The 24,051-nt window shown below is 48.8% G+C and overlaps 1 protein-coding gene across 3 annotated transcripts in view; it reads right to left on the bottom strand.

The window, feature by feature from the left end:
* Positions 1–12,455: 12,455 nt before the first annotated feature.
* LOC120828854 (cadherin-4-like) overlaps positions 12,456–24,051 on the bottom strand; it is a 154,930-nt gene continuing 143,334 nt past the window's right edge. For 2 of the 3 annotated variants that reach the window (XM_078086313.1, XM_078086320.1), the window contains 7 exons: positions 20,688–20,830; positions 16,821–17,060; positions 16,176–16,412; positions 15,157–15,296; positions 14,911–15,075; positions 13,441–13,622; positions 12,456–12,778 (listed from right to left, as the gene is read on the bottom strand). In XM_078086313.1, the coding sequence (XP_077942439.1) occupies positions 12,715–12,778; positions 13,441–13,622; positions 14,911–15,075; positions 15,157–15,296; positions 16,176–16,412; positions 16,821–17,060; positions 20,688–20,830 (1,171 nt within the window). In that variant the 3' untranslated portion in view covers positions 12,456–12,714. Of the gene's footprint in view, positions 12,779–12,919; positions 13,623–14,910; positions 15,076–15,156; positions 15,297–16,175; positions 16,413–16,820; positions 17,061–20,687; positions 20,831–24,051 lie in introns of those variants that run through there. The other variant, XM_040192508.2, reaches the window with a different exon arrangement.

Raw genomic sequence — 24,051 nt, 5'->3', positions numbered from 1 at the left:
TCGCTGCAGAGATAGTGCTTCGCACGTGGACCCAAAGGCCGCTTCCTTCCTCAAATATCATGCGGACAGGCTTCTCCCGCTGGGAAAAGCACCTAGCGGCGTATTTTTTAAAACATTATTTACTCCTACTAGTGCCGTCCCTTAAAGGGTAAAAGCAATCGTAAAGTCCCATTAGGAAGTGCCAGCTGGGCTCCAAAGAGGACGTTATTGCTCCTGAAAGACCGCCGGTCACCGGGGCAACCGTCTCCACCTCACAGCTCGCCCTCCTTAACGGTCTGGTTGCTTCTAGTGAGGCTACACAGCAGCCTGCAAAGTGCTGACTTAAAAACAAAAAACATACATAAACACACACGCTGTGTTGTACCTCCTTTTTGACTCGAGTAGAATAGTATTTCTACTGAAATATGAAGATTTTCAAGGTAATTTGGAGTATTTCCATTGTGTTCCACTGTATAAAAGTCATCTGATGTGTTGCTCCACCACAATCATTTCATACCTGAATAATAAACTGTATTTCAAGAAGCGTCTGTGATCGTCGGCACGGCGGGCGGAGAGTCTCCACAGGAGGGCGCTGTCGCCCCAGCTTGGACCCCAACGCGCGTCACCTGTCACCTGGCGTCTTTCATCAGCACGCGGTAGAGCCGGCAAAGCACCAGCGTGTCTGAGGAGATCAGCTCCTCTGTGCTTTGCATTGTCTTCGGTTTAAGATGTGTTTTCAGAGGATCTGATGCGAACCCCCTGCACGCGCAGATGGACGTCCTCCGCCGGGGATCGAACCGGCGTCTCGTATTCCTCCAGATTTGTGGGATTTGAGGCTTAGGAAGTTGTCTGTCCCGCTCCCCCCCCTTTGCAGGCAAGGTATCCCGAAGCCTGCGGTCCAAACCGTTGTCTTCGCTGTCTTCGATATCCAAGCACAGGAAGTCTTCTAAGTCTCCTCCGATATGAGCCGTCAGGCTATATTTACTTACGTTACTCTGGGACACCGAACTCAATTCCACTGCCTTGTTTGATTTTGCATAATGAGATGCTGCTGGCTGCTCACCGGATAATGTCCCTGAGTGACAGCTATGAAGATGAGTGAATACATTTCACACATGTTGCAAGAGAGACTTCACTGAGTCCCGATATCCCTCGCAGAGGCTTGCAAGGCCTTTGAATATTCATTCATTATTCAATTTAGGAAAGACTGCACATTAAAACATTGTTGTTTGTTCAGCCTGCCGCTATGAACTGATAACCAGCCAAATCAGATGGATTAGACCTGTTTACGGTTTGAAAATATCCGCCCGTATTTCAACCGGCCAAAAAATGTGTTTCTTTTAAGGAGCTGCAGAAGCAAGAGAAGGAAACACGTTTACGATCAATGAAATGAAATGACGGCATCTCATTAAAAGTCACCAGGTGGTCAACGTGTGCGACCATCCATCCGTTTGTTGAGATGTTTGACTTAAAGCCTCTGTCACATGATCCCCGTGAAAACATCCTCTGGGGACCATGAACGTCAAAGCTGAGGATGGAGAAAACATTTCCATCCTCAGAGATTGAAGATGATGATTGGATTTGTCTTTTAGCGAAGCCGTCCTCCTCATCATCGTCGCGGTTTGGAAGCGATGGCGTTTTCGTGCATTCCCTCGGCTTTGTTTTAACAGAACTTAATCTTAAATAAGAGGAGACCTCGTTAGCAGCTCTTAAACTGCTGCTTGTGGACAAATGTCCCCAACGGTTCAGATAAAAATGGCCTCACGACTCCGCTTGAGTTAAAAAAACAAAAACATTTCGGCTTCAGCGTTTGCTTTTTTCCTTTCTGACATTTCAGCGTCGGAGGATTTCAGGGGGCGGAAGAGGTTCTGCCTTCACATCCGTCAGCCGCCCTGTTTGTGAGCTCTGCTCTGAGGGAGCTGAGGCCGCTACGAGCATGTGGACGGAGCTCCAGCTGTGGAACAGAAAGGTTTAAAAGGGCTGTAAATACGATAAATACAATCCGATGCTTTAGAATTAGAAGTCGATGGCTCACCAGGTGACAAAGTTCTTATACTGTAAAGTTTCACTGTTTTCGTCCCAGCAGCATCCAATCTAAAATTGGTTTTGCACGTTGATAAATTGAAAATGAAAAGATGGATGTCGAGATTAGATTTTATCTCACTGGATCGGAAATGGCTGTTTTATTTCCGAGTGAACAAATCGGAACGAAAAAAAAAAGGCCGTCTTGACATTCTGTAGCTGTCAGACACGAAAGGTTCGCTTTAGGATTAATATTAGAAACATTTAAGCTCTTAAATACTACCTTTCCCCCAGCCGTGCGTGTTTAAAGCAAACTCTGGAAAACAAGTTTATTTAAAAGTTTTCCTGCCGAAAGAAAACAGAGAAAGACAAAAAGTTCAAATGAACAGAAATCCCAATAATTAAATCTAGCAAACCTTGTAAAGCTCTAAATGATCTGCAACATGTTGCCATAAGTCATCGTTTACTGCATTGATTCTCCGTCTCCAGCTTTTCGCTGGTTTATTTTCAGCACATGCTTGGTTGGAAACAGCTGTTTTTTCCCCCACAGGTGATCGACTGGTTGGAATGGTTTTACTGGCCCCTAATTGCTGGAAAAAATGCAATTTTTCTTTTTTTTTTTTCCCGAAAAGGCCGAGGCAAGCTCGTGCTGCAGAGGGAACCTCGTGGCAATAAATCAATCCCCGGCTCCACGACCTTTCAACGCTAACGGTAACGTTGCGATTGCGAGTGATCGCCATGGTCCCATGATGCATTTCTCTCCACCGGAGGCGGGGCCTGTTTCTCCGGTGTTTTCTCGAACGTTCCCGCGCTGCCGTGGCGGCGGTCGCCCACCAGGACCGCTGCTGTCACGTCAAGGAGGCCAATGATCACTCACGGACGTTTCTGTTTTCAGCCCCTGGCGTTGACCGCGTCCTCCGTTGACCGAAGCCCCTCCCACCTGCATCGTCAGAGAAGCGTTCCCGCTTCTTCGTACTGTATTTTTCAACATGCATGTTTTTTTTCGGGTGATGGATTCCCACTACGGGGCTCTTTTTGAAAGCGGAGGAACAGGAGAGAGGAGGCCCCTCGGGGGGGGGGGGGCCGCGAAAACAACCGCCGCCGGCCTCCTCTGCGCATGATTGAACAAATTAGCGGTGAACAGCTGTTACCTGTTAAAATGACCCGCTTTCGTTTTATCGCCGTGGACAAGAGGTCTGAAAGCATCTGCATGCCACAGCTGTCGGCCGTTCTGATTATCTCGCTCTCCCGTTCCCGCTTTCAATATATCACGACAGATGTAATTACCTCAACATCTCTTTTTATGGATTCTACAAACCGCCGGGCGCACACGGCATGCTAAGTGTCCATGAATTACAGGTGCAGTCGACCGGTGTCCGGTCCGCTCGGCTGCCCGGAGTTTGTCCGAGCACTTTCTTTTAAAGTGTAAATCCGAAGATTTAAACCCTGGTTGATTAAGACTTTCCATTTAAGGGGTTGAAAAAAGAAAAGTAATTCAGCAGTAAAAGTACTGCAGGTGCATCAGCATTGCGATACGTCCATAAGCGACTCTATAGGCCGAACCTCGTCGCTCGTGTTGCCTCAATAAACAACGACTTAGCAGAGGTTTATTTTAAAATCATTTTGTCAAGATTGCCGTTTTGGGAGAAAGGTCTTTTCTGGAAGTTTCCCTTTTTCTTTTCTGTTTCTAGACTAGCGAGTGTAATTATTATCGCCGGGTTTCCATTGTTGGTTCAACCTCCTCCAGCCACGGCGAGGCCGCCGGCAACGCGAGCCGTGACATCGCTTCTCGCGCTAATCAAGCCGAGTGAGAAACCCGGGGCAATAATGGCCGTTTAAAAAGTTGAAGCATTCTTCGGGGGACGCTAAGTGGCTATAAAAGTATAGCTGTACAGGTTAATTGCCTTAAAGTAGCGAGCGCAACTGACCTGATGAGGAATTTTTTAACCCCAGTGTCCCCTGAAGGTGGAAATCCCACACTGAAGGAATAATGAACGAGCGGAAACAAAAGAGCCTTCCAGTCGTCTGTCGAGGGCGTAGATTTAAAATAGTTGATATTCAAAGCGTTATGCAGCACGTGTAATCTCGCAGGGGAGAGAATAACAAGACTTTGAGCTGCATTCATTAGTATCATCATTCATCGGTAAGTCATCGACGTGTCAACGCGTAACGCGGAAACTACCACGACACTCCTCCTCCGGAGTGGAGCCTTCGCCTCGGAAAGCTGTAAAGAAAAGCAGGTAGTGAGTCGACGCTGCGCTTTTATTCACAAAGCTTTGAGCTTTGACGTTCACTCACACACACACACACACACACACACACACACACACACACACACACACACACACACACACACACACACACACACACACGTGAACGTTTTTGTGACGTTTGGGGACATTTTATTGACATTCTTTTCTTGGATTCTTTCTATTTCTAACCCTTACCACTAAGTCTCTAATGTTGTGATTTATATCGTGGGAACATGCATTTCAAACCGCTAAAACACACACACACACACACACACACACACACACACACACACACACACACACACACACACAGACCGATGAGGGAAAGCTGCCAGCTCTGTGGTGAAGAACTACACGTTCACACCATGAAAGGATTACATGAGAAGAAAAGAAGAAAGAAAAGAACAGAAAGAGCAGATGTGGAGTCTCTCTCTCTCTCTCTCTCTCTCTAAATCTATATACAACCTTTACAGTAATTCACTAATTCACTGAACAAGATGTAAAAAAATAATTCTTACATAGAATCTGCTGGTGTCTTTTTATGGTTGTAACGGGATGCAAACGTGACATTTATAGTCACAGCGCCACCGGAAAGTAATTGATTTGTAATTTAAAACTGCATCATAGCTGCTTTGTGTGTGTTTTAATATGTTCACTTATCACCATTGTTTCCGTGGGAGCTAAAGCAATTCTGCAACAAATGAGGGGAACCTTTTACATTTTCAGTGTGTTAAGCCTCCTCCTCGTAAGCCACCAGCCAATTTCTGTCTCATGTTAGAGGCATCTCAGTTCATCCTGTCCGTGATTATGTGCTGCAGTGCACCAATCAACAGCTGACCTTTTGCAATCATAAACACAATGTGTGTGTGTGTGTGTGTGTGGGAGGGGGGGGGGGGGGTGATCTGTGCATCTTCAGCGAGGAACAGAGAGGTTAGCTGCAGATTGTCTCGTTTGTGCACAGCGGAGAATCTGGAATAGATACTCGCCGTCCTGGAGGCTGCGGTGATTATACGAACCGTCACGAGATCCCGAGGAGCTCAGCAGTAACACAAAGCGAGCCAAAGCAAGATGGAGACCCAATTAGTGGAGGCCCCCCGCATGGGAGAATGCGAACTCTTGAGACGCTATCCCGTGGAAATGAAGGAAGTGGAAGATTTGGAACCCGGCAAGAGAGCACCGAGGGGATTTGAGTGTAAGAAATTTCCCACCGAGCAAAACAATAAGATCTTTTTTTTTTTTTTCTTTTTCTGGCAGGGGCTTCTTGAGCTATTCCACTTTCGCAAATCCCTCTCCTGTTGCTTCACATAAATAGTTTAGACTTTTAGTCATGTAAGCAAAGCGTTCATTGTGGCGCTGAGATCCCATAAATCAGACTCCACTCTTTGGAGAACATTTATGATGAAAATATGTAATCGGAAGATGCGCACCAACAAAGACAAACGCTACCGTTCAAGCTTGCTAATGCAGAACGATGCAATAATTTAGATGTTCGAGAGGTGCGTCAAAGCGACCCCATAATGCAGCGCCTCCGTCGGGGGGGCGCGTCTCCGAGTGGCGGCAGATGGTCGGCCTCGTGTTGACGCTGCGTGCGCGCGGCCCGCGTGAGTGATAGATAGCTTCTCTGTGAATAGCCGCGCAGCGTAATACGATTTGGATGCAAGAATGGAATCTAAATGGGATTTCGGGCAGTACTATGGGCCCAGAGCTTCACTCCTTTATCTCCGTCCCTCGCCAGCCGTAACGTGGTCAGCTGCAGCTGTTCTCTCTCCGGGGCGTGGTCCCGCCGACCCGCGAGGAAACATTATCGCCTTTTAGACGCCTTCTATGCCCCTTTTTTGAAATGGCTCTCGTGGTATAATAACACGCTGCCGTCCAAACTGAGGTTCCTCTTGGATGTGCGTGAATGTGATACCTGTCGTGGACGTGATCGCGGGGGAAAAGGCCGGGATAAACGTTTTAGTGTGGTTCTCTTGACTGTTTGAACCCTCTCTCGTGTCTCATCGGAGCCCCCCTTTCCCCCAACGGCGTAGTTACTCTCTGGGAGGAATAGAGGAGGAGTTCACCGCGGGGGAATCGGGCAATCTGCATAAAACAGCCCGCCGCTGCTGTGAATAAATCAACATCGACGTGGGACAATGAAGCCAATGCGGTGCGGCCATTTGTTTGCTCTTACTGCACAGAGCAGCGCACTTTGGATCATTCGCAGCATAAACGCATTACCGGGAGAGCACTCGGAACACGGGGCATCTCTTTTTCCCTCCACGTGTCTCTCTGTCTGGGTCCACAGGCGGTTCGCTAAAGCAACCATTAGATAGATATCTAATGGGACCTTCCCACATCCTCCTCCGTCCCTCACATCCTCCGGCCATCATAGAGGAAATGAAAGTCACTGATGGAGAATATGAGGGAATGGTAAAGATGGATGGATGACGGGTCTATGTCTACAGAGGGAAGATATACCGTTGGCATATAGCCATATACTGTATATAGATATATTTGTCTTTATATATATTAGGGCTGCCACCAACATTAACGCCTTATTCTATGCAATTAATGTGGCCGAGATAAATGCGATAAAACGCAGTAAACACAACTTGTTTACTTCTGGTCTTCCGGTGTGCCCCAAGTAAACAGTGGTGCTGTGTCGAAAAACAAACAAACAAACTTGTAATCGCCATTAATCGCGATTAATATATTTCAAAATGTACGATTAATTAGTTAATTTTTTTACTTTTTCGAGAGAACGAGTATCTATATATATACACACACACACACACACACACACACACACACACGCAGAGGCACACACACTTGGCTATATGCGCCAACAAATATTAGAGAATGTATTAGTTTCTCATCTTAAATAAAAAGGGAATTGTACAATATATTCCAAGCAAATAGGAAACATCTGGAACATGTTTGATATCAACCCTCAACTCTGATATTGAGTCTATTCCTCTTCTGTTCTAAATAGTTCAAGAAATATGAATCAAACTGGACTTGTAGGTGTTTTTTCTTTTCTTTTATAACAACGTGTTGTCTGGCTCGTGGTTGTGAGAAAGTGTGAATTTGGAATCAGAAACTGGCAGATGCCGACGCACCGAAGCGGTGAGCATGAACACGGGACATGTTTTATGTCACGCATGTGTACCTCTGGATATCTTTTGAAAACACCCAACATACAGCACAATAATTCTACAACAGTATAATGTCCGTAATTCAAAGTTAATCACTGCATTTACCTCAAATACTTAAAGAATCAAAGCTGTACGTTATAGTGAAACAATACCGCCTCAATTGCTACACATCAATCCTTCATCTGACACTAATTCGAGGGAAATCAGCTCAATCAAAATCAGCTTCAGCTGAACTGGCATTGATAGTTGCACAGAAAGAGGAAGAATGCGTCACCTTGGCGACAGTACGGAGGGAAAGAACGAATACAGAGACCAGAAACATTCAATGTGCCTGCAGGTGCTTTGACTAGATTTCAATGTTGAACTTTAGGTTCAATCTGTCTCCACTTAGGGTCCACTTACCGTTTAGGGGACATTTTGAGTGCGGGACTTACATACCTACATTGTGGTGTTACTACTTCCCCTCAAATAACCTCAAAAATACTTGGTCCCCCAGACTCATTATCCGATGTGATAATGTTGCAGTGCGAATGGGGCCTCTGGATGTATTTATCAAGTCAAAAAACACCAAGAGAACATGAAGCAATAAACAGTCGCTTCTCAGGAGGGAATCAGTCTTTCCCAGTATTTTTTAGCGCCTACTTGCTAAACAAGAACATGTGAATTAATTAGCTTCGGAAACGTAGTTCAAAAACAAATTCAGCCTTCTCGCTAAACTGGAGAATGAGAGTTTGGAGCTTTTCTGAGTGTTACCACTGAGAGTTTTGTTAATGTTGACCCTTTCATTCTGAGAACATAGAATGACCTTTTACAGAAGCAGTCACTAGTAATGTGGGTGACACAACGTCACAGGATGCCGCGGTAAAGTGCAGAAAGGGAGAAAATACAGCACTCAATCCCCCCACTCGACTCCATACGACAACATTGTCATCTGAAAAGTTCTGTTTGTGCTTTTTTTTAAGTGTTTGTTTGTCTCCTTTTCCAAGTATAAACCCCTGCAGCTAAAATACAACAAGGGTGTTTTAGGGAAATAAGCTTTTTCCATTTCTGTTGGATGATTAAGTTGATACTCTTCTCTTCTTACCACAGCAGACACAGAAGAATGGATCAATACCAACATATAAAGATGATCCTGCACAGTATCAGACTTCAGCATGGGGCAATACCAATATTCATATAACCGCTGACCGAGTTAATCCATCTCGACTTATTCCGTCAACCACGGACGGCTGCTGGGAGGCCGCAGCAGAGGTCGTTTTGGCCGCCGTTTTCTTGTAGTTTGAGGAGGCGGATTAGTGGCTTGATGTGCGAGCGGCGTGACTCGCTCCGCCCGCCTGCTCCTTGACGCGCTCCGACAGGTCAGTCGATGAGGGGGGTTCATCGACCCGCTGGGCCCCAAAGAAGGGTCGTCTCAGACTGCCTGATTACAAACCGAGCTCCCTGTTCGGTTCGTACGGCGGCCGCGGCTACATTAGGATTCCAAACACAGCAGGAATGTCGATAATGAAGTTCTGCTGGAGGGTTATGTGATCATTTGGTACCTGCAACGCACTGACCGAGGATCAGAAAACCATCTCACGCTAAACAATCTGTTGCAGTTATCCATTTAATTTGATATTGTTGTAAATACTACATTGGTTACATTACTAAACGTTGCATACTGACATTTCACGTTTTTGCCACTTATATACCCGTACAAATATTTGATTGTTTTTGTGGTTGATTTAAATTTAAAGAGGCGTGTTATAGGAGGCTGTAGCACACAAAGTACAGAATGCCATACGTATGTCATAGAAATGTCACAATAGTGCCATAAACTATTTGTTATTATGTGTTATGCCAGAAAAACATCAGAATATGGGATACAATAAAAAAACCATAATACTACAAATTTGGCCAAAAATGGTGTTATTTGAGACAGTCAGTGTAAAACGATGAAAAAGATTTTTTCATCCAATAAAAACAGCTATTTTATGCTATGTCATAAAAAATACATCAACCAATAGCACATCAGAAAGCTGGAAACAAACGAGTCCCTCTATTTCCTTACGTCTCATTTTAACACACAGAAGAACTAAACTACTTATTTAGTTTGCACATGTGGGTGCACACAAGCTGGTTAACATTTCATACATGGTGCCTTAAAACGCAGGAATCCCTCCATGCCTTTGATCTTAACAAGGTCCTCCAGCAGAAGGTCTGAGGCTTTGGACACGATCACATTAAATGAAGCTCTGCGGAGCGACACATGAGTACAGAAAATACATGTTAATGTTAAAGTTTGTTGAGAAGAAAACTCATTAAAAAGTCTCATTATGGAACTTGGAAAAAACAGTTGAAAGGGTAATTGTGAAGTATCTTGACACAACGTCATCCTTTAATATGTAAAAGAAAACCTGCACCAGGAGGACGAGGTTCGACCCTCCGTCTGCATTGAGGGGGGGAACCAGCCGCGTACCTGCAGGACGTGTTTTGTGGTTCGTTTAAGAGCCCAGTGGGATTTTGTTTCTTTGGCCTGTTGGACTTCTTATGACATCCAGACATTTCTGTTGGTTTATTTTTCATGAATTATTGGAAATTATTCCATTAGTTCCAGCTGCTTTATCCTGTCGCACACTGCATAAGCCATAACAATGCCATTGAAAAATCCATTAAATATTAAAGTATATTATTTCCTGAAGATCAATAAAAAGTCAAATATTTTGTCCAGACATTTTTTTTTTATAATAAAATATTTTAATAAAAATTGTTGTCACAACATGATAAAAATGTCACAGTGTAGTAGAGCAAACATTTTACGTTTTTTACTCCTATTTACAATGTTGTTCTATATACTAGAGAATACAGTTGATTCAAGTGTAAATGCAGGTTTACGGTGATACTGAAATGCAGACGCAGAGCCGTCACACTGAAACTAATATGGTTTTTATTTAAGTAAAATGTAAATAAAGGGAAGTTCTCTTTCAGTGAATTGAACAATCAGCGGGCGACACAGAAGACACAGGAGCCAGCGTTCTTATAAGGGGGGGACATCTTTATTTATAACACATGGAGTCCGGGCTCAGCGTCTATATTACACGGTTGCTCTGCGAGGCGGCGCGTTTAACGGTACGGTATTTGGAAACCAAGGTTGCAGTGGCACTATAAACACACGCTTCAAACAACACATTCTTTCCCTTTTTTTTTTTTTTTTTTTCTCTTTCCTAATTTTCTTACAAAATAGTACAAACAACAATACAAAATATTTGTGCTGTTGACAATTTACAAAAAAAAAAACGTCTTCCGACTCGATAACTGTGCAATCCCCCCTTTTTCAGCTTTTTTTTTAAAATTTCCTCCTCCGTTTGAAACCCCGTCGGTATCGTACACCCCCGTCCCCTCTGGAGGGCAACCTCGGTCATGCCGGCTGCGAGACGTTTTTGAGAATGCTGTATGGTTACGCTAATAGAACTCATCTGTCCGTTATAAAAAGACACATGCAAAAAAGCTCCAATTGTACAGGTACAGTTTGCCTAACGGTTTAGCTTCAAGCAAATACTAAATTATGTACACTCGGACGCGAGCAGAGGACTCGCACCAAGCTGCCGTCCGTCTGTCTTTCTGTGGTTTCTGGGCCGCGACGAACAAAAGTCTGCCGTCTGCTGCAGCCTCCCCTGTATGTGTGTGTGTGTGTGTGTCCTTTAACTAACACCGGGCAGAGTGTCACTGCGAGTCCTTTAGAACATTCAGTCTCATGTCCTTGTGTCACGTAGGGATGTGCGACATGTTACAGTTGTCAGTTACCTTGTGTAAAGTGTGTGTGTGTGTGTGTGTGTGGGCCTCTTGCGATGTTTTTCGGCCCTGAAGCCGGTCCGAGGTGTCCGCGGACGCTCATAGAATACAGAACACTCAGGTATGTACAGTAAGGCCGAGAGGAGAGCGAGCGGCTTTTTCTCTGGGCGCTGGAGGCGACCTCGAGCGGGGTCAGAGAGTCGTTCTGAATCTCTTCGATGGCTTCTTGTGGTGAAATATATACCTTGCCGAGTGAAAGCAAAAACTGGGGTTCAAAAAAAGTGCAACGACAACACAGAAACGGATAAAACCAAATGTATAAAAACGGTGTTCTGTATGTACAACAATGTGGGGCGTCGGAAATGATCGCAAATGGCAGAAAGTAACAGCTGTGTTTATTTTGTGATGATGTTCTGTGGGAGTTTATCCTCTCCAGTCCTTAGGTCTGTCCCCCCCACCCACCCAACAGATCCCCCCCTCATTAATCCATTCCTCCTAATGACTATTTGCGGGAATGGACTCTCTGGATATTCGTCTGAACTGCTGGCAGGTGGGAAACGATTGGCGGAGAATGAGACGGAGGTGGTTTAAGGGGGGGGGGGGCAGATTCATAATCAATAGATCTGCTCCATCCGCGTCCAGCGGGAAACGCGCTTACTTGCAGATCAGCGACCAGCGTTCTGCACATTTGAATGATTGAACACAAAGACTGAAACTCTTCATTTCCAGCGTCTGGAACGAGATTACAGGAGCCGGAGCGTTTTCGCTTAGACGCACGACAGAAGCGCCTCTTAAAGCGCTGCGGCTGAAGCTTTGGTTCGCCTTTCGGTCTCCTTGGACAAAACACAGAAGTTGGTAAACGGACTTCCTCTGTTTCCAGCGCTGGCTGGAGAGAGACAGATTGTTAAGGCGCTGAAACCTCGGGCCGAGGCTCAATTTCAACAGCTCCTGTGACGGCCGAACGCCACCGAAGTTGGTACATTAAAAGTTTCGCTGGGAAACAACGATGAATCAACAAAATCCCCCCCCCCCCCATAAAAAACAGAGATATGAGAATGGGGCTCTCGGCTCACAGCTGTATGTGATGCTATCACAGCTGTTTGAAGTATCTTCGCTCCCCTCGCGTTTCAACACTTTATATCGTCTTCTTTGACGCCGGCGCCGAGTCAGTCGTCCCACAAACATGCCAACGTTAAATGGTCCTAAAGGCACCGTCTCCTTAAATAACCCTCATACGCACTTCACACACAACGACATTAGAAAGGTGACACTTGGAAGTTTAGTCACGAGCAGGTTTTCTTTTTTTTTTGTGCAAATACAGACAGCTCGAAACAAACACAGCTGCTACTGAAGCCACGACGAACAGAGACAATGCATTTCTTCTAACGGACGCCCCCCCCCCCCCCCCCACCCCGTAATGTGTTTTTTCTGTGAGGTCGGCCGTCGCATTCGAGTCGCCCGTGATCTACGAGCACGGGCGGGGCCGGCGTGAAGAGTTAATGACTTGTCCACCACTTACAGACGCGCTTGCAGGCCCGCCGCGCACAGTACGCCTACACAAAGCCAGCCAGCGCTCCTCTCAAATCGCCACTGGCGTCTCCCGCAGACACCCCAGCCCTGCAGGACGATAGAAAACGACAAGGGAAGGAGTCTGAGTTAAAGGGTCAGGGGGGGTCATGTGGAGGCCTGTAAGCCCAGAAAATGGCAACCGATCCTGAGTTAGCGGGAGTCTGCTGTAATACGCACCACTGAAGGCACTTTTTCCTTTCTTTTTTCTTTAAATGACAGTGCTTCTATTTAAGGAAAATGAAACCAGGAAGGACTTTCATATCTGTGTTCTTCTTCTGTTTGCCTCAGACAGACCTAAAGCTCCTGCAGAGAGGCAGGCGGGGGGAGCGAGGGAAGTAAAGTCACAGTAAAGGAAAACCACTTTGAAAAAAACCCCCCAAAAACCTGAACCGAGCATCAGACCAGAAAGGAAAGCGAGTACAAACTGTGAGACGCCTGCGATTCAGATCTTCCGTTTCAGTCTCTCGGCAGGAGACGGCGGAGAAAAGCCCCCGAAAACACAGCAGCGGCTCGTCTGATTGGTCGGTGCGAACATGGCGTTGTTAACTTGGGGTCAATCAGGGCGCGCGCGTGTGTGTGTGTGTGTGTGTGTGTGTGTCGGGGACACTGCATGGCGGGCCAGCTGACTGTGTGTGTGTGTGTGTGTGTGCGTGTGTGTGCGTGTGCGTGCGTGTGTGAGTGGTCGGATCTAATCCTCCCCTCCTCCGTACATGTCAGCCAGCTTCTTGAAGCGGGGGCCCCAGTCGTTGAGGTAGTCGTAGTCCTGGTCCCCCGTGCTGGAGGAGTTGAGGGAGCTGACGGAGCCGGCGGTGGAGCCGCTGCCCTCGTAGTCGAACACCAGCAGGGAGTCGTAGGGAGGAGCTGTGGGGTCGTTGTCTGCTGCCCGCAGACCCTGTGGGGGACGAGGAGGGGGGGGGGAGATGTTAGGCCCTGCAGAAAACAGCTGCATGGTGATTAATGCTTTCTTTACGACGTTATTTCATAATAAATGATCTACTTGTGTCGCATAATTAGGTAATTAGGTAATTTAATATATGACAATGCATTCCATTTCATGAACTGATATTTGTATCTAGAATTCAAAACTCTAAACAACAGCAGAGGTATGAACTACCAGCTCAGAATGGTGCTTTCTGTTATTTATCTATTCTTTGTTCAATATCACAATTCACATATCACAAAAAAACAGTTGGACTGGGATCCACTGCATCGTGCATGTAAAACTTGTGGAAAAAACATTATATTGATGTTGTACTCGCTCTGCATTTCATGTCCCGGGTACACGTGGAATAAAGTTCATATCATGCAATTTCTGTCCCTATATTTGAGTTGAGTTGAGTGAAATATTTAACAGGCTTCTTTAAGAAAGAATACAGGCTTCAGAGGGTTGTGATACTACGGTAAAGCCTTAGAGGGTCTAAATTATTACCACCATTATCTAATCAGGTAGTCGCATTGAGATCAGGATCTGCTCTGCAAGAGAGCAGCAGAAACACGAACGTACAGTCGATAGCAAAGAGCATCACGACCTTTAGTTGAATAATGAACGATGTGATGCATCCGGCTCATAAATATATCGTGTCTGCTAAAGGCGAGGCTGAGAATCTTTACTAACTAGAGCAAAACATGCTAAAACGATTCATTCATTGCAGTCGTGATGTAATGAGAATTTCCACTAAAGCATCAAAGAGCAACGGGACCCGTAACTTAAATCGACGAACGAGGGCCGACGGACCCCGACGAGAAGCGACTTCATCCCGTTCAACACAGGGAGACGCTGAGCAGCTAAAAAGCCTCAAACCCCTGAGGGAGGGGTTGGCTGGGGGGGGGGGGGGGGGGGGGCAGGAACACCATGTGTTTGCCGTGTTTGTGTTTTACCAGACTGCTGGAGCGAGATCAGGTGATGCACATGCGTGTGAGAGAGAGAGTCAAGGCTGGGTGGATCAAAGCCGAACAGCTGCCGACACCTCTGGAGTGTGAACGTGTTGTCGTCAAGTCTGTCAATCAGCATCCTCCCGCACCGCTGGAGTTGTGTGTGTGTGTGTGTGTGTGTGTGTCAACATAAAGCTACCGTGAAAGCGAATTTCCGCGCCCCCTCCCATCACCACTCTGGAGTTTACACATTGGACGTCTCCCAGAAGTGTCGTCCCCCCCCACACACTCCGTCCCCGTGCATTTACCTCGTGGATGAAGTCCCCGATGTCCCCGGGGTGCGGCACCACGGGCCTGATGGGGTACTGGGACTCGGGGATGACGGGACGCTCGTCCACCCTGCGGACCCCGGGGGGCTTGCTGATGATGTGCTCCAAGGAGTCGGGCTGCTGCAGCTGGCTCAGGTCGTAGTCCTACACGGACGCGCAGGCACACACGTCAGCGCACAACGCGGTGCGTGTCATAGTGTGTGTGTGTGTTTCTCAGAGGCTCACCTGGTCTTCCTCTCCGCCTCCCTCTTCGTCGTATTTGAGGATGTTGTCTCTGACATCGTCTTCGGGGTCGATGAGCAGCTGCTTGGTGTGTCTCTCCTTCTCTCTGCGCTTCATCCACACCACGAACAACAGCACCATGCCTGCACACACACACACACACACACACACACACACACACACAGGAGCACGATAAACCTTCAGGCCACACTGCAATATTCTGCATCAGTGCCCCATGCAGTCCGCATCCCTTCGGTCCAAAATGTCATCAGCCGGAGACGTATTTGGGGGGAGAACGTCTTTCTTATTCTGATTGTGTCGGACGGAGCCGAACACAAACATGAGCGCATTGCTGCCGCTTCTCTTTGGACGTCAAAAAAAAACACACCAGACGACAAGAAGAGAGGCCAGAGGACTAGTGTCCGTCCCGTGTCCTCGAGTCCCTCACTCTCTTTCTTCTTCTAACCCTCACCACCATGTCTCCTTAGGTCGAACCAGGTCAGGCTTTACACAGTTGGTCAACATCTCACGGCTTCCTCTCCCTCCTCCTCCTTCTCCTCCTCCTCCTCCTCCTCCTCCTCCTCCTCCTCATCGTTTGGGCTGTTGTTACCGCGTCGTTATGCATCGGTCGCGTCTGCGTGTTATTTTCCCTCCCTGAGAGAGAAATGGCGAAGCCTAATGCGCAGCGCTTGATCAAACGCGTCGAAATGAATAAAGGACTACATGTGAGTTACTTCCCCAGACCGGCGGTGGTGGGAAATCATCCGACGCGTTTAAAATATGCAGGACAAAACCCCGCAGCCGACGGCACGAGTCACTGGCAGCACAGAAATCAGCAGATCATTTTCCACGAGCAGAAAAAAGGAGACAGAAAGATGCCGGAGAAGATGCCGAGCGGACGAGGCCATAATGCATAATACAAACTATCGCTCGCGTTGTTGTGCCGCAGTCGGGTGAATGTTTCTAAACAAAAACAGAGTGTGTGTGTGTGTGTGTGTGTGTGGAGGGGAGCTGGCACTCACTGAGGAGGATGATGATGCAGATGAGGATGGAGATGATGGCGCCGGTCCCCAGGCCGGCGGCCGCCACGGCCCCCAGGGTGGTGCAGTCTCCGTGCTCGTCGCAGGGACACACCTTGACCTTGATGACCGACCTGTTGGACAGAGGCGGGTTCCCGGAGTCGGAGACGATCACGGGCACCTCGTACACCCCCGGCTCCAAGTATATCTGGTACCGCAGCCCCAGGCGAGCAAAGTCCCCTGGAGAGGAGAGGAGACGCGTATCAGCACACGTGCAGAAGAGTCACTTCTATGCTTCAGTGGCTTAAAATGATGGTGTTCATTATTCATTTACTTCACACAAGAACATCTAAATATCTTCATTATTTATTCATAATTAAGAAAATGTGGTCCAAAAAGGATTTTGTTGGTTTTAAAGGGCCCTTTGTAATAAACCCACTAAAATCATGTTTGAAAAATTATTATTATTAAATATATCATATGGAAAATATATGTAATCAGTACAGTTCTACCTCCAATGATAAATTTAGCCTCATAACGAGCGTCTCATCTGATTTTTAGTCATTTAGTGAATAGAATCAAGACTCGAAACTAATACACAGCAGCGCCCTCATGGACGCTCGGCCTCCACGTGATCCTCGTCCTCACCGCTGATCCGAGAGATGGTCCAGTTGCGTCGGATGCTGCTGGGGAAGTTCGGCAGCTCGAAGACGAAAGGCCCGGCGTTGGGGTCCGTGTCGGCGTCTGCCGCCGTGATGTTGACGCCGTGCACGTTCTTGTTGACCCGCTCGCAGATCTGAGACTCGCGGGGTATGAGCGCCGGGGGGTTGTCGTTAATGTCTATCAGGTAGATCTGCAGCGTGCCCGTTCCGCTGGCTGCCGGAGAGCCTGGGAGGGACGGGAGGCAACGTAGTTAGGGAAGGCGAGCGCTGGGAGGGAGGCCAGTGATGTCACAGAACAAAGGGGACGGGGTTCACGTCAGAGGGACGGACGCCACAGGACGATCTGCCCGTTTGGCCTCGGCGCCCCGTCGAAGCCCATCAGAGGCGCAACAACGATGACTGCAACACAATCAGACAAGTCGGTGCGTATTTACAGCCCGCCGGGTCACCGATGCAGTCCGGCGGCCTCCAACGCACCATTCACCTAAATGCAGGGAGGATCCTCCCCACACACACACACACACACGCATGAAACCCCGTCCTGCCCACACATCGCTCCTGGTAATGAATTGCTTAGCGTGAAGGCAGTCGGGACTATTGAGACCGCTGGCAGACTAACAGCGCATCGCGTGATGCATTCGGTTTATTCAACGGAGGCAGCGCACATTCATTAAGTCCGCGGCGCTGCGGCGGAGCCTCGGATTCAGCGCATCTGTGGTTTAAAGTTAGTGGACTCGCCGGCATTAATCAATGGTTTAATCGGGAACTAAATGTGATCAAATTACCCCGTAAGAGGGGGGGGGGGGGGGGGGGGAGCCGACCCACCTCAGGAATCTGTTCCTGCACACCGTTGCTTGAGCACTGGATGGGCTCTACTCTACATGCAGATGTGTCTAATTAGGCTGCTATTAAACCGGTGAAATTGTTGCACAGTCCACACTTGTCAATTGGCGGAGATGATCGTGGCGGCTTGAGACCTTTGCCGTGTTGCTGCAGTCGGCCGCCATTGCAGGTGCTGCATCGCTACTGTAATAACATGCGCCGATGCACACAGACACACAGCTCATCTGCAGACGGCCCCCCCGAAGCCCTCGGCATTGATTGAACAGAGCTGCAGACTTTATAGAGAGCCGGGAGTAGAGAATGGACACTTAAAAGAATCGGAGCGAGATAGTAGAGTTTGGGGGGAGGGGGGGGGCATGAATGTGTACGTGTAAGTATGAAAACAGAGCGCTTAGCCGCATAAAGCTCAGAGCTGTTTATCGAGTGGGTGTCAGGGGGCGACGACCCGTAGCCGCCACCAATTACGAGTCGTTTCCCCGCCATGCCCCACTAGCCGAGCCATCGGGTGGAATGGGGCGACCCCGGGAGGCCCGTCCCCGGGAGGAGATAAGGCCGATGTAATTTCCAAAGATTTATGCAAAGCTGACAGATCTGCCAATTAAACACGGCAGCGGAGCAGGACGCTGGCGACGTGAGGAGCCGGAGCCGGTTAGAGCCGGGCGGCTGTAAGTGAGTCAGGCAGCTCGGTCCGACTGCAGGAGGCAAGTGGCTGTGAGAAGAGATGCAGTCTGGACTTTCTGTCACACTCCGGGTCCCGATGAGACAAGACAACCAATAGATATTAGTCTCTGGCTGTATATTCAGGTGAAAATGTTCAGATGAAAAGTTTTATCTGACGGGGACACGTAACGTAGCATATGTACCCGGTGAGCATAAGACGTAATTTAACATTGTAACATTAAAATTGTGTTGAAATGAGGTCTGAACATAGACGTTTCTACGAATAGACGTTGAAAAAACTTTCACTTTTAAATCACTTCGTCTTTTGAACCAAAAAATGCTCGCTGGGTAGCTTCATTCTGCGTCTGAAGGTCACAGCGGTGACCTTCAATACTACAATAGGTTGTACACCCCTACAATGTGGGTCGTCGTGGCGCAGGGGTTAGAGAAGGTGTGCTGGGAAGCACAAGGTTGCTCGTTCGAGTCCAGGCTGCCCCCATGTTCCATGTAACCTAACCCCTAATTGCTCCCCAGGCAAAAATGTGAAAAAAACCATGGGTTTAAAGCGTAATGTAAGTTGCTTTGGATAAAAGCGTCTGCTAAATGACCTGTAATGTAATATGGAAACTATGTTCTAAAAGTTAGACCCCAGAAAGCCCCCTTTAACGTGCACCCTTTTGAGAAAGGTACACGGAGAAGCGTTAACGTGTGCGGCTCACATGCGGAGGCTTTCCACCCTGCGGCTGTGTTAATCCCAGTCACGTATGGGGGACATGTGGAAGCAGCTTGCCGCGGCCGATAGGAGCATTATGTGGGTTTTAACCAGCTAAATAAATAATTATGTGTGTGTAAATTCCTCAAAAGGATTTGTATTAACTCCCTTTTTTTTTTTTGTTGATGGCGGCTCAGAGACGTGAGGCACGGCGGCGAAAGGACTCAAAGAGAGAGACGACCGTTTTTTCCTATGAAGAAAAAAAGCTGAACAGAAGCAGGTGGGTGCGTCTGACGAGGGTCTCGCCCTGTCAGATTGTGTCAGGTGGGGGGTGGGGGGGCGACGCCTTGCTGTCACCACCTCCTCACGTCCCCGTCCTCCTGTCCCGAGTGTGTCAGAGCACTTCTTACCATAATCCCTCTCACGGTGAGACAGCTGGCACTCCAGCAACACACACACACACACACACACAGACGGTAACCGCTGGATTCACAACTTCCTTTATTCAACAAACATCGCAGCTCGAAAAAGTGCACTAAACAGAGGTCAGATGAAGGAGGTCAGATGAAGGAGGTCAGATGAAGGAGGTCAGATGAAGGAGGTCAGATGAAGGAGGTCAGATGAAGGAGGTCAGATGAAGGAGGTCAGATGAAGGAGTTTTTCAAGCAAAAGGTAACAACTTTGAAGAGGAAACAAAGTCCCCGCAAACAACACGGAAATGAGGTGAGATGTTTGTGAGGAGCGAGTCAACCTCTAATCCTCCCGCCTCCTGCTGCCCATCTGTTGTCTGCTTCTGTCAGTCACCGGCGACGCCACACACACGCACACAGGCTCACCTTAATGCTTCTCCCAATGCGATCATTCTCCACACGCGTACAAATGCGGCGGCGTTCCAGAGCCAGCTCGCTCTTTGAGTAAAAACACAAGTACACTGCACATCACTGATAAGGCAATTCGGGGACGAGGGAATAAGAAAAACACCAAAAACCACTCACTTCCACTTGAGAAAGAGGGGCGGGCGTATTTGTTTGCTGTGATTGAGTTTGTGCTCAGTTAAACTCCAGCTTCTACTCTGAGGCAGAACAAATATAAATGGCACATTGTGAGCGAGGGAGGGGAGGCGGGCGGCAGATAAGGAGGCCGGGCAGGGCAGCGTCGCTGGTGTGACCAGGTTGTGTCGACCCGCACACGCGCGGCACATGGACGCCGCGGAGCTTCAGCGTCCTCGCGCCGCCGCTGAATACGTCTATGTTTAAAAAAATAAATAAAAAAAACCCCGAGCAACCCTGTCTGTCACTCCAGCGCGTCGTCACCTGACTCCCTTGACCTCGAGCGTGCGTCAAGCGTACGCGGTTTTGGAGGTGAAAGCGCTTCAAAGGTTTTATTTCACGATGCTTTTTAGTTCCGCAGAGAAAAGATGAGCAGGAAACATATTCAGATAAACAATGCATTGTTTTTGTAGAAAAGGCAATCCACTTTTCATCTGCACCGTATAACAAGAGTCACTTTACGTCTGTAAAATCTGTGCGATGAAGACGTGGGGAAGAGGACGCATGCATGCACACACACACACACACACACACACACTCACACACAACGGACAACAAATGCTCGCTGATGAAACCGCGTGACTCTCACCATTGTCTGTTGCCAGGAATGTAGCTTCGTATATATTGTTCTTCACATAGATGGACTCCCGGTCGAGCATCGCCGTGGTTACGATCTGCCCGTTGGTCCTGTTGATGGACAGCCAGTCGGCGAGGTCGCTCAGCTTCGAGTACCTAAAGACACGCAGGAAGACAGATCGCCGAATCAGCGCGACCTTCACACGCTTTAATTCTTCATCGACTTCTCCTCCAGAGCCCGCCGGCCGACGGTCAATTCCAGCCCCATTTTTCACTCCCGTGTGCCGCCCATTGAAGTCAATTAGCCCCCCAGTTAAGCACTGCTGCACCCGCCTCTGTGCGTCGCGTGTCCACATTCAGGGAAGTGTTTGCTTATGCAGGAGGGAGCTAAGCTCTCCTGCAGGTCCATGCACACGCCTGATGTAGAGTGTGTAGGTTTGCAAATGTCACAGTGTGTGTGTGTGTGTGTGGGGGGGGGGGTGATAGCATCTCGGTACCGATCGTCAGACAGGAAACGGGATGCGGTGGCAGGTGGCGACATCCCCCGGGATAAAGGGCGAGGAAGGAACGGGGGATCATCACCGGGATTGAAGCGCAATCTCACTCTGATCTCACTGTTCTTGTTTCTCCGGCGTTTGTTCCTCACTTTCAGTTCTATCAGATCTCACAGCCGCCGCCGCCTCGGCTTCCTTTGCTTTTGTATTCATACATTTTCTTATCCCTCGTCCGTATCTTCTCATCCTCGGCTTGTTCCCTCCGCGACGCCGAGTTCATCAAGTGGCGCCCGGCTCCCGAGGAACCTTGGCCTCACACAACGAGGTCTCCACATCACTCCGGCTTCACGCACCGAACGCTTCCAGCTTTTAAATCCATCTCATTTCAAATGGACCCGACCTTAACCTCGCTTTTATTCTGCGGCCTGCTAACTCTCTCCGTTCATTTGCGCTTGATTAAAATACCGCACGTACGCTTGCTTGCTTGCTTGCTTGCTTGCGGAGGAGGAGGAGGTGGAGGAGAGTGAAAGCCTGGGAGGCGGTGAGGAGAGCATAATCTCTCCCCTGCAGCGAGGGAGGTGGGATTTTCCCAGCAGGCAGTGGGCATGATCCCCACGCGCCGCGCCGTGCGGGGAAGGGGGATCACGGCGATGACATTCCCACACTCTAGACGCTGTGACGCGGGCCGGTTCCGGCCCACCTGCCGCTGACCGGCGGGCTGCGAAGCCCCCGGCAGGACTGAATACAGTGAGCCCGACACACTGGGAGGGAGGGGTAATAAAAGAGGGGGGGATTATGCTGGTTGATGGGTGGGGGGAGCAAGGGAGCCCGGGACGGGAGACGGGAGAGGAGACAGCACGGCTGTGTGATGATGGTTTTATGAAGCCCATTAGGACGCACTCGATACCCGCTGCTGCTCTGCGTCTGTCCGCTGTGCCAAACTAGCACTCTGTCACGGCTGAAATACATAGAAATACATAGAAATGTGTATTATTTTCTCCGTGCGATGGAGGGCAGACAAGCTGCTGCAACCTTTACCGGGAAAACGGAAACTAAAGGGTGCAAATAGACAGAGCATCGCACGGAAATTTTAAAGGGTACAATTAGCGTAGCATTTATTTATTTATTCCGTGATAGAGCCAGGTTAGCTTGACCTCCCTTTTTGCTTCGGCTAATTGTCTCCTCGATCCAACCTCTTATTTAATGAACACACATGAGCGTAGATTCCATCCGCTCGTCCAACTCGCGCTATTTTCCGAAAAAGTGAGGACAATAAATGGAAATGTTTTGGAAATTGTGCGTGAGGTTGATTCTTTGCCGTGTGGCTCTGATGATAAAAGCCGCGACACAAAAAAAAAGTCACTTTTTCGGATTGGACCTGGAAGTTATAAAGTGGATCGAACAAACAGCCAACAGTGTCTTTGTTGACGAGTCCGAAGTTGCTGTGGACACTTGCCAGTCCCCGTCTCTAACTTTTAATGAAACGCTCGGCCAATTCTGTGTCTTTGCGGAAAGGTAAACAGTCCATATTGACTTTGGCGCTGCTCTTGAAACCAAGTTAAATCTGGTCTAACTCCTCCATGTTGAATTATTCCTTCCTGTGGTTCATTCCAATTGCTTTTCCCGAGCTGTCCGCCACCTGAAGGTTCCTCTCATTTCACTGCGCGAGTGTACTGGATGTATGATTAGCCGCGGCAGGTCGGTGATCTCAGCGAGCAGCAGGGGGGGGGGGGGGGGGGGAGGGAGGGGGGAGGAGGGGGGAGGATGACATTTATTTTTCAAACCCCTGACCCTGAGGATGAAAAATGCATGTCGCAAGCTTAGCCAAGGAGGTCCGGGTAATCATTTATGCCGGTGTCTCTGGTGCCTGTGCCCCCCCCCCCCCCCCACCCCCTTCACCGGTCGGGTGTCTGGCAGGCGATGCACGATGCCTCACTCTCCTCCCCCCCCCAACACCTCCTCCGCAGTCCCAACAGCACAGCGCCAGTCGGCCCCTCTGTTGGTGAGCAGCCCCGACCGCTCAAACCCCGACCCGGATCCCGTTCACCATGCTGGGCTTTGGCCGTTAAACCCCCCCGTCACCCTCCTCTTCACGCGTCTCGGACGTCAGTTTACTTGTAACTTGTTCCCAAGATGCACAGAATGGCACTCTTGAACGGGCCACGGAGGAAAAAACAGGTACGGAACCAATGAGGTCAAAGTGAGTCCAGAGAGAACGCAGCTGGTGACTTTGCCGCCTTTCTAAATTATAACATACACCCAATTCACTCTCAATTGCAGGGAAATTAGCATGCAAATGTGTTCACATCGTTTCCCCAGAGAAAATGGGAACAAAGCGGCTGCTGGAGTGTGAGTGTGAGTGCGAGGCTTGCAGCGCGGTGGTGTTATCGGCCTTCCATAACTCAGCCGCTGCTGGTCGAGCATCACACCGGCCCGCCCACCACCATAAACAAGGACTGCATCCTGCACGGGACCGCCACGCCCGACCTTAAGCTCCTCCCCTTCGACACATCCGCTCCGAGCCCAGCGCACTCAACAGACCACCTCAAAGTTAGTAGGAGGCCACAAAGCGGTCGTCTGCTGCTGTCGAGCTGCCAGCGGGGCGGCGAAGGAGCTGCTGGTCATTTAGAGGTTGGTTTCCATTTGAAAGCCAGGCCGAGAGGCCGAGCGCAGAGGAGGAACACTGCAGGTGGACGTAACGCTGTGTCAGGCGTCTGGTCTCGAGCCAGCTGCTCTCTTTATCCCGCCCCCCTCTTTTTCCCTCCCGTTCTCGCTCTCCTGCGACTCGTGTGTGTGTGTGTGTGTGTGTGTGCACCTGCACGTATGCACACATGCAGTCTACACAATGCGCACGCTTCTGATTACCCCAGAGGCGCTTGCTCC

This window comes from Gasterosteus aculeatus, chromosome 2 (assembly GCF_964276395.1).
Source record: "Gasterosteus aculeatus chromosome 2, fGasAcu3.hap1.1, whole genome shotgun sequence".
Taxonomy (NCBI): Eukaryota; Metazoa; Chordata; class Actinopteri; order Perciformes; family Gasterosteidae; genus Gasterosteus; species Gasterosteus aculeatus.
Note: the sequence above shows the minus strand (reverse complement) of the source record. Positions and strands in the feature narration are given on the sequence as shown.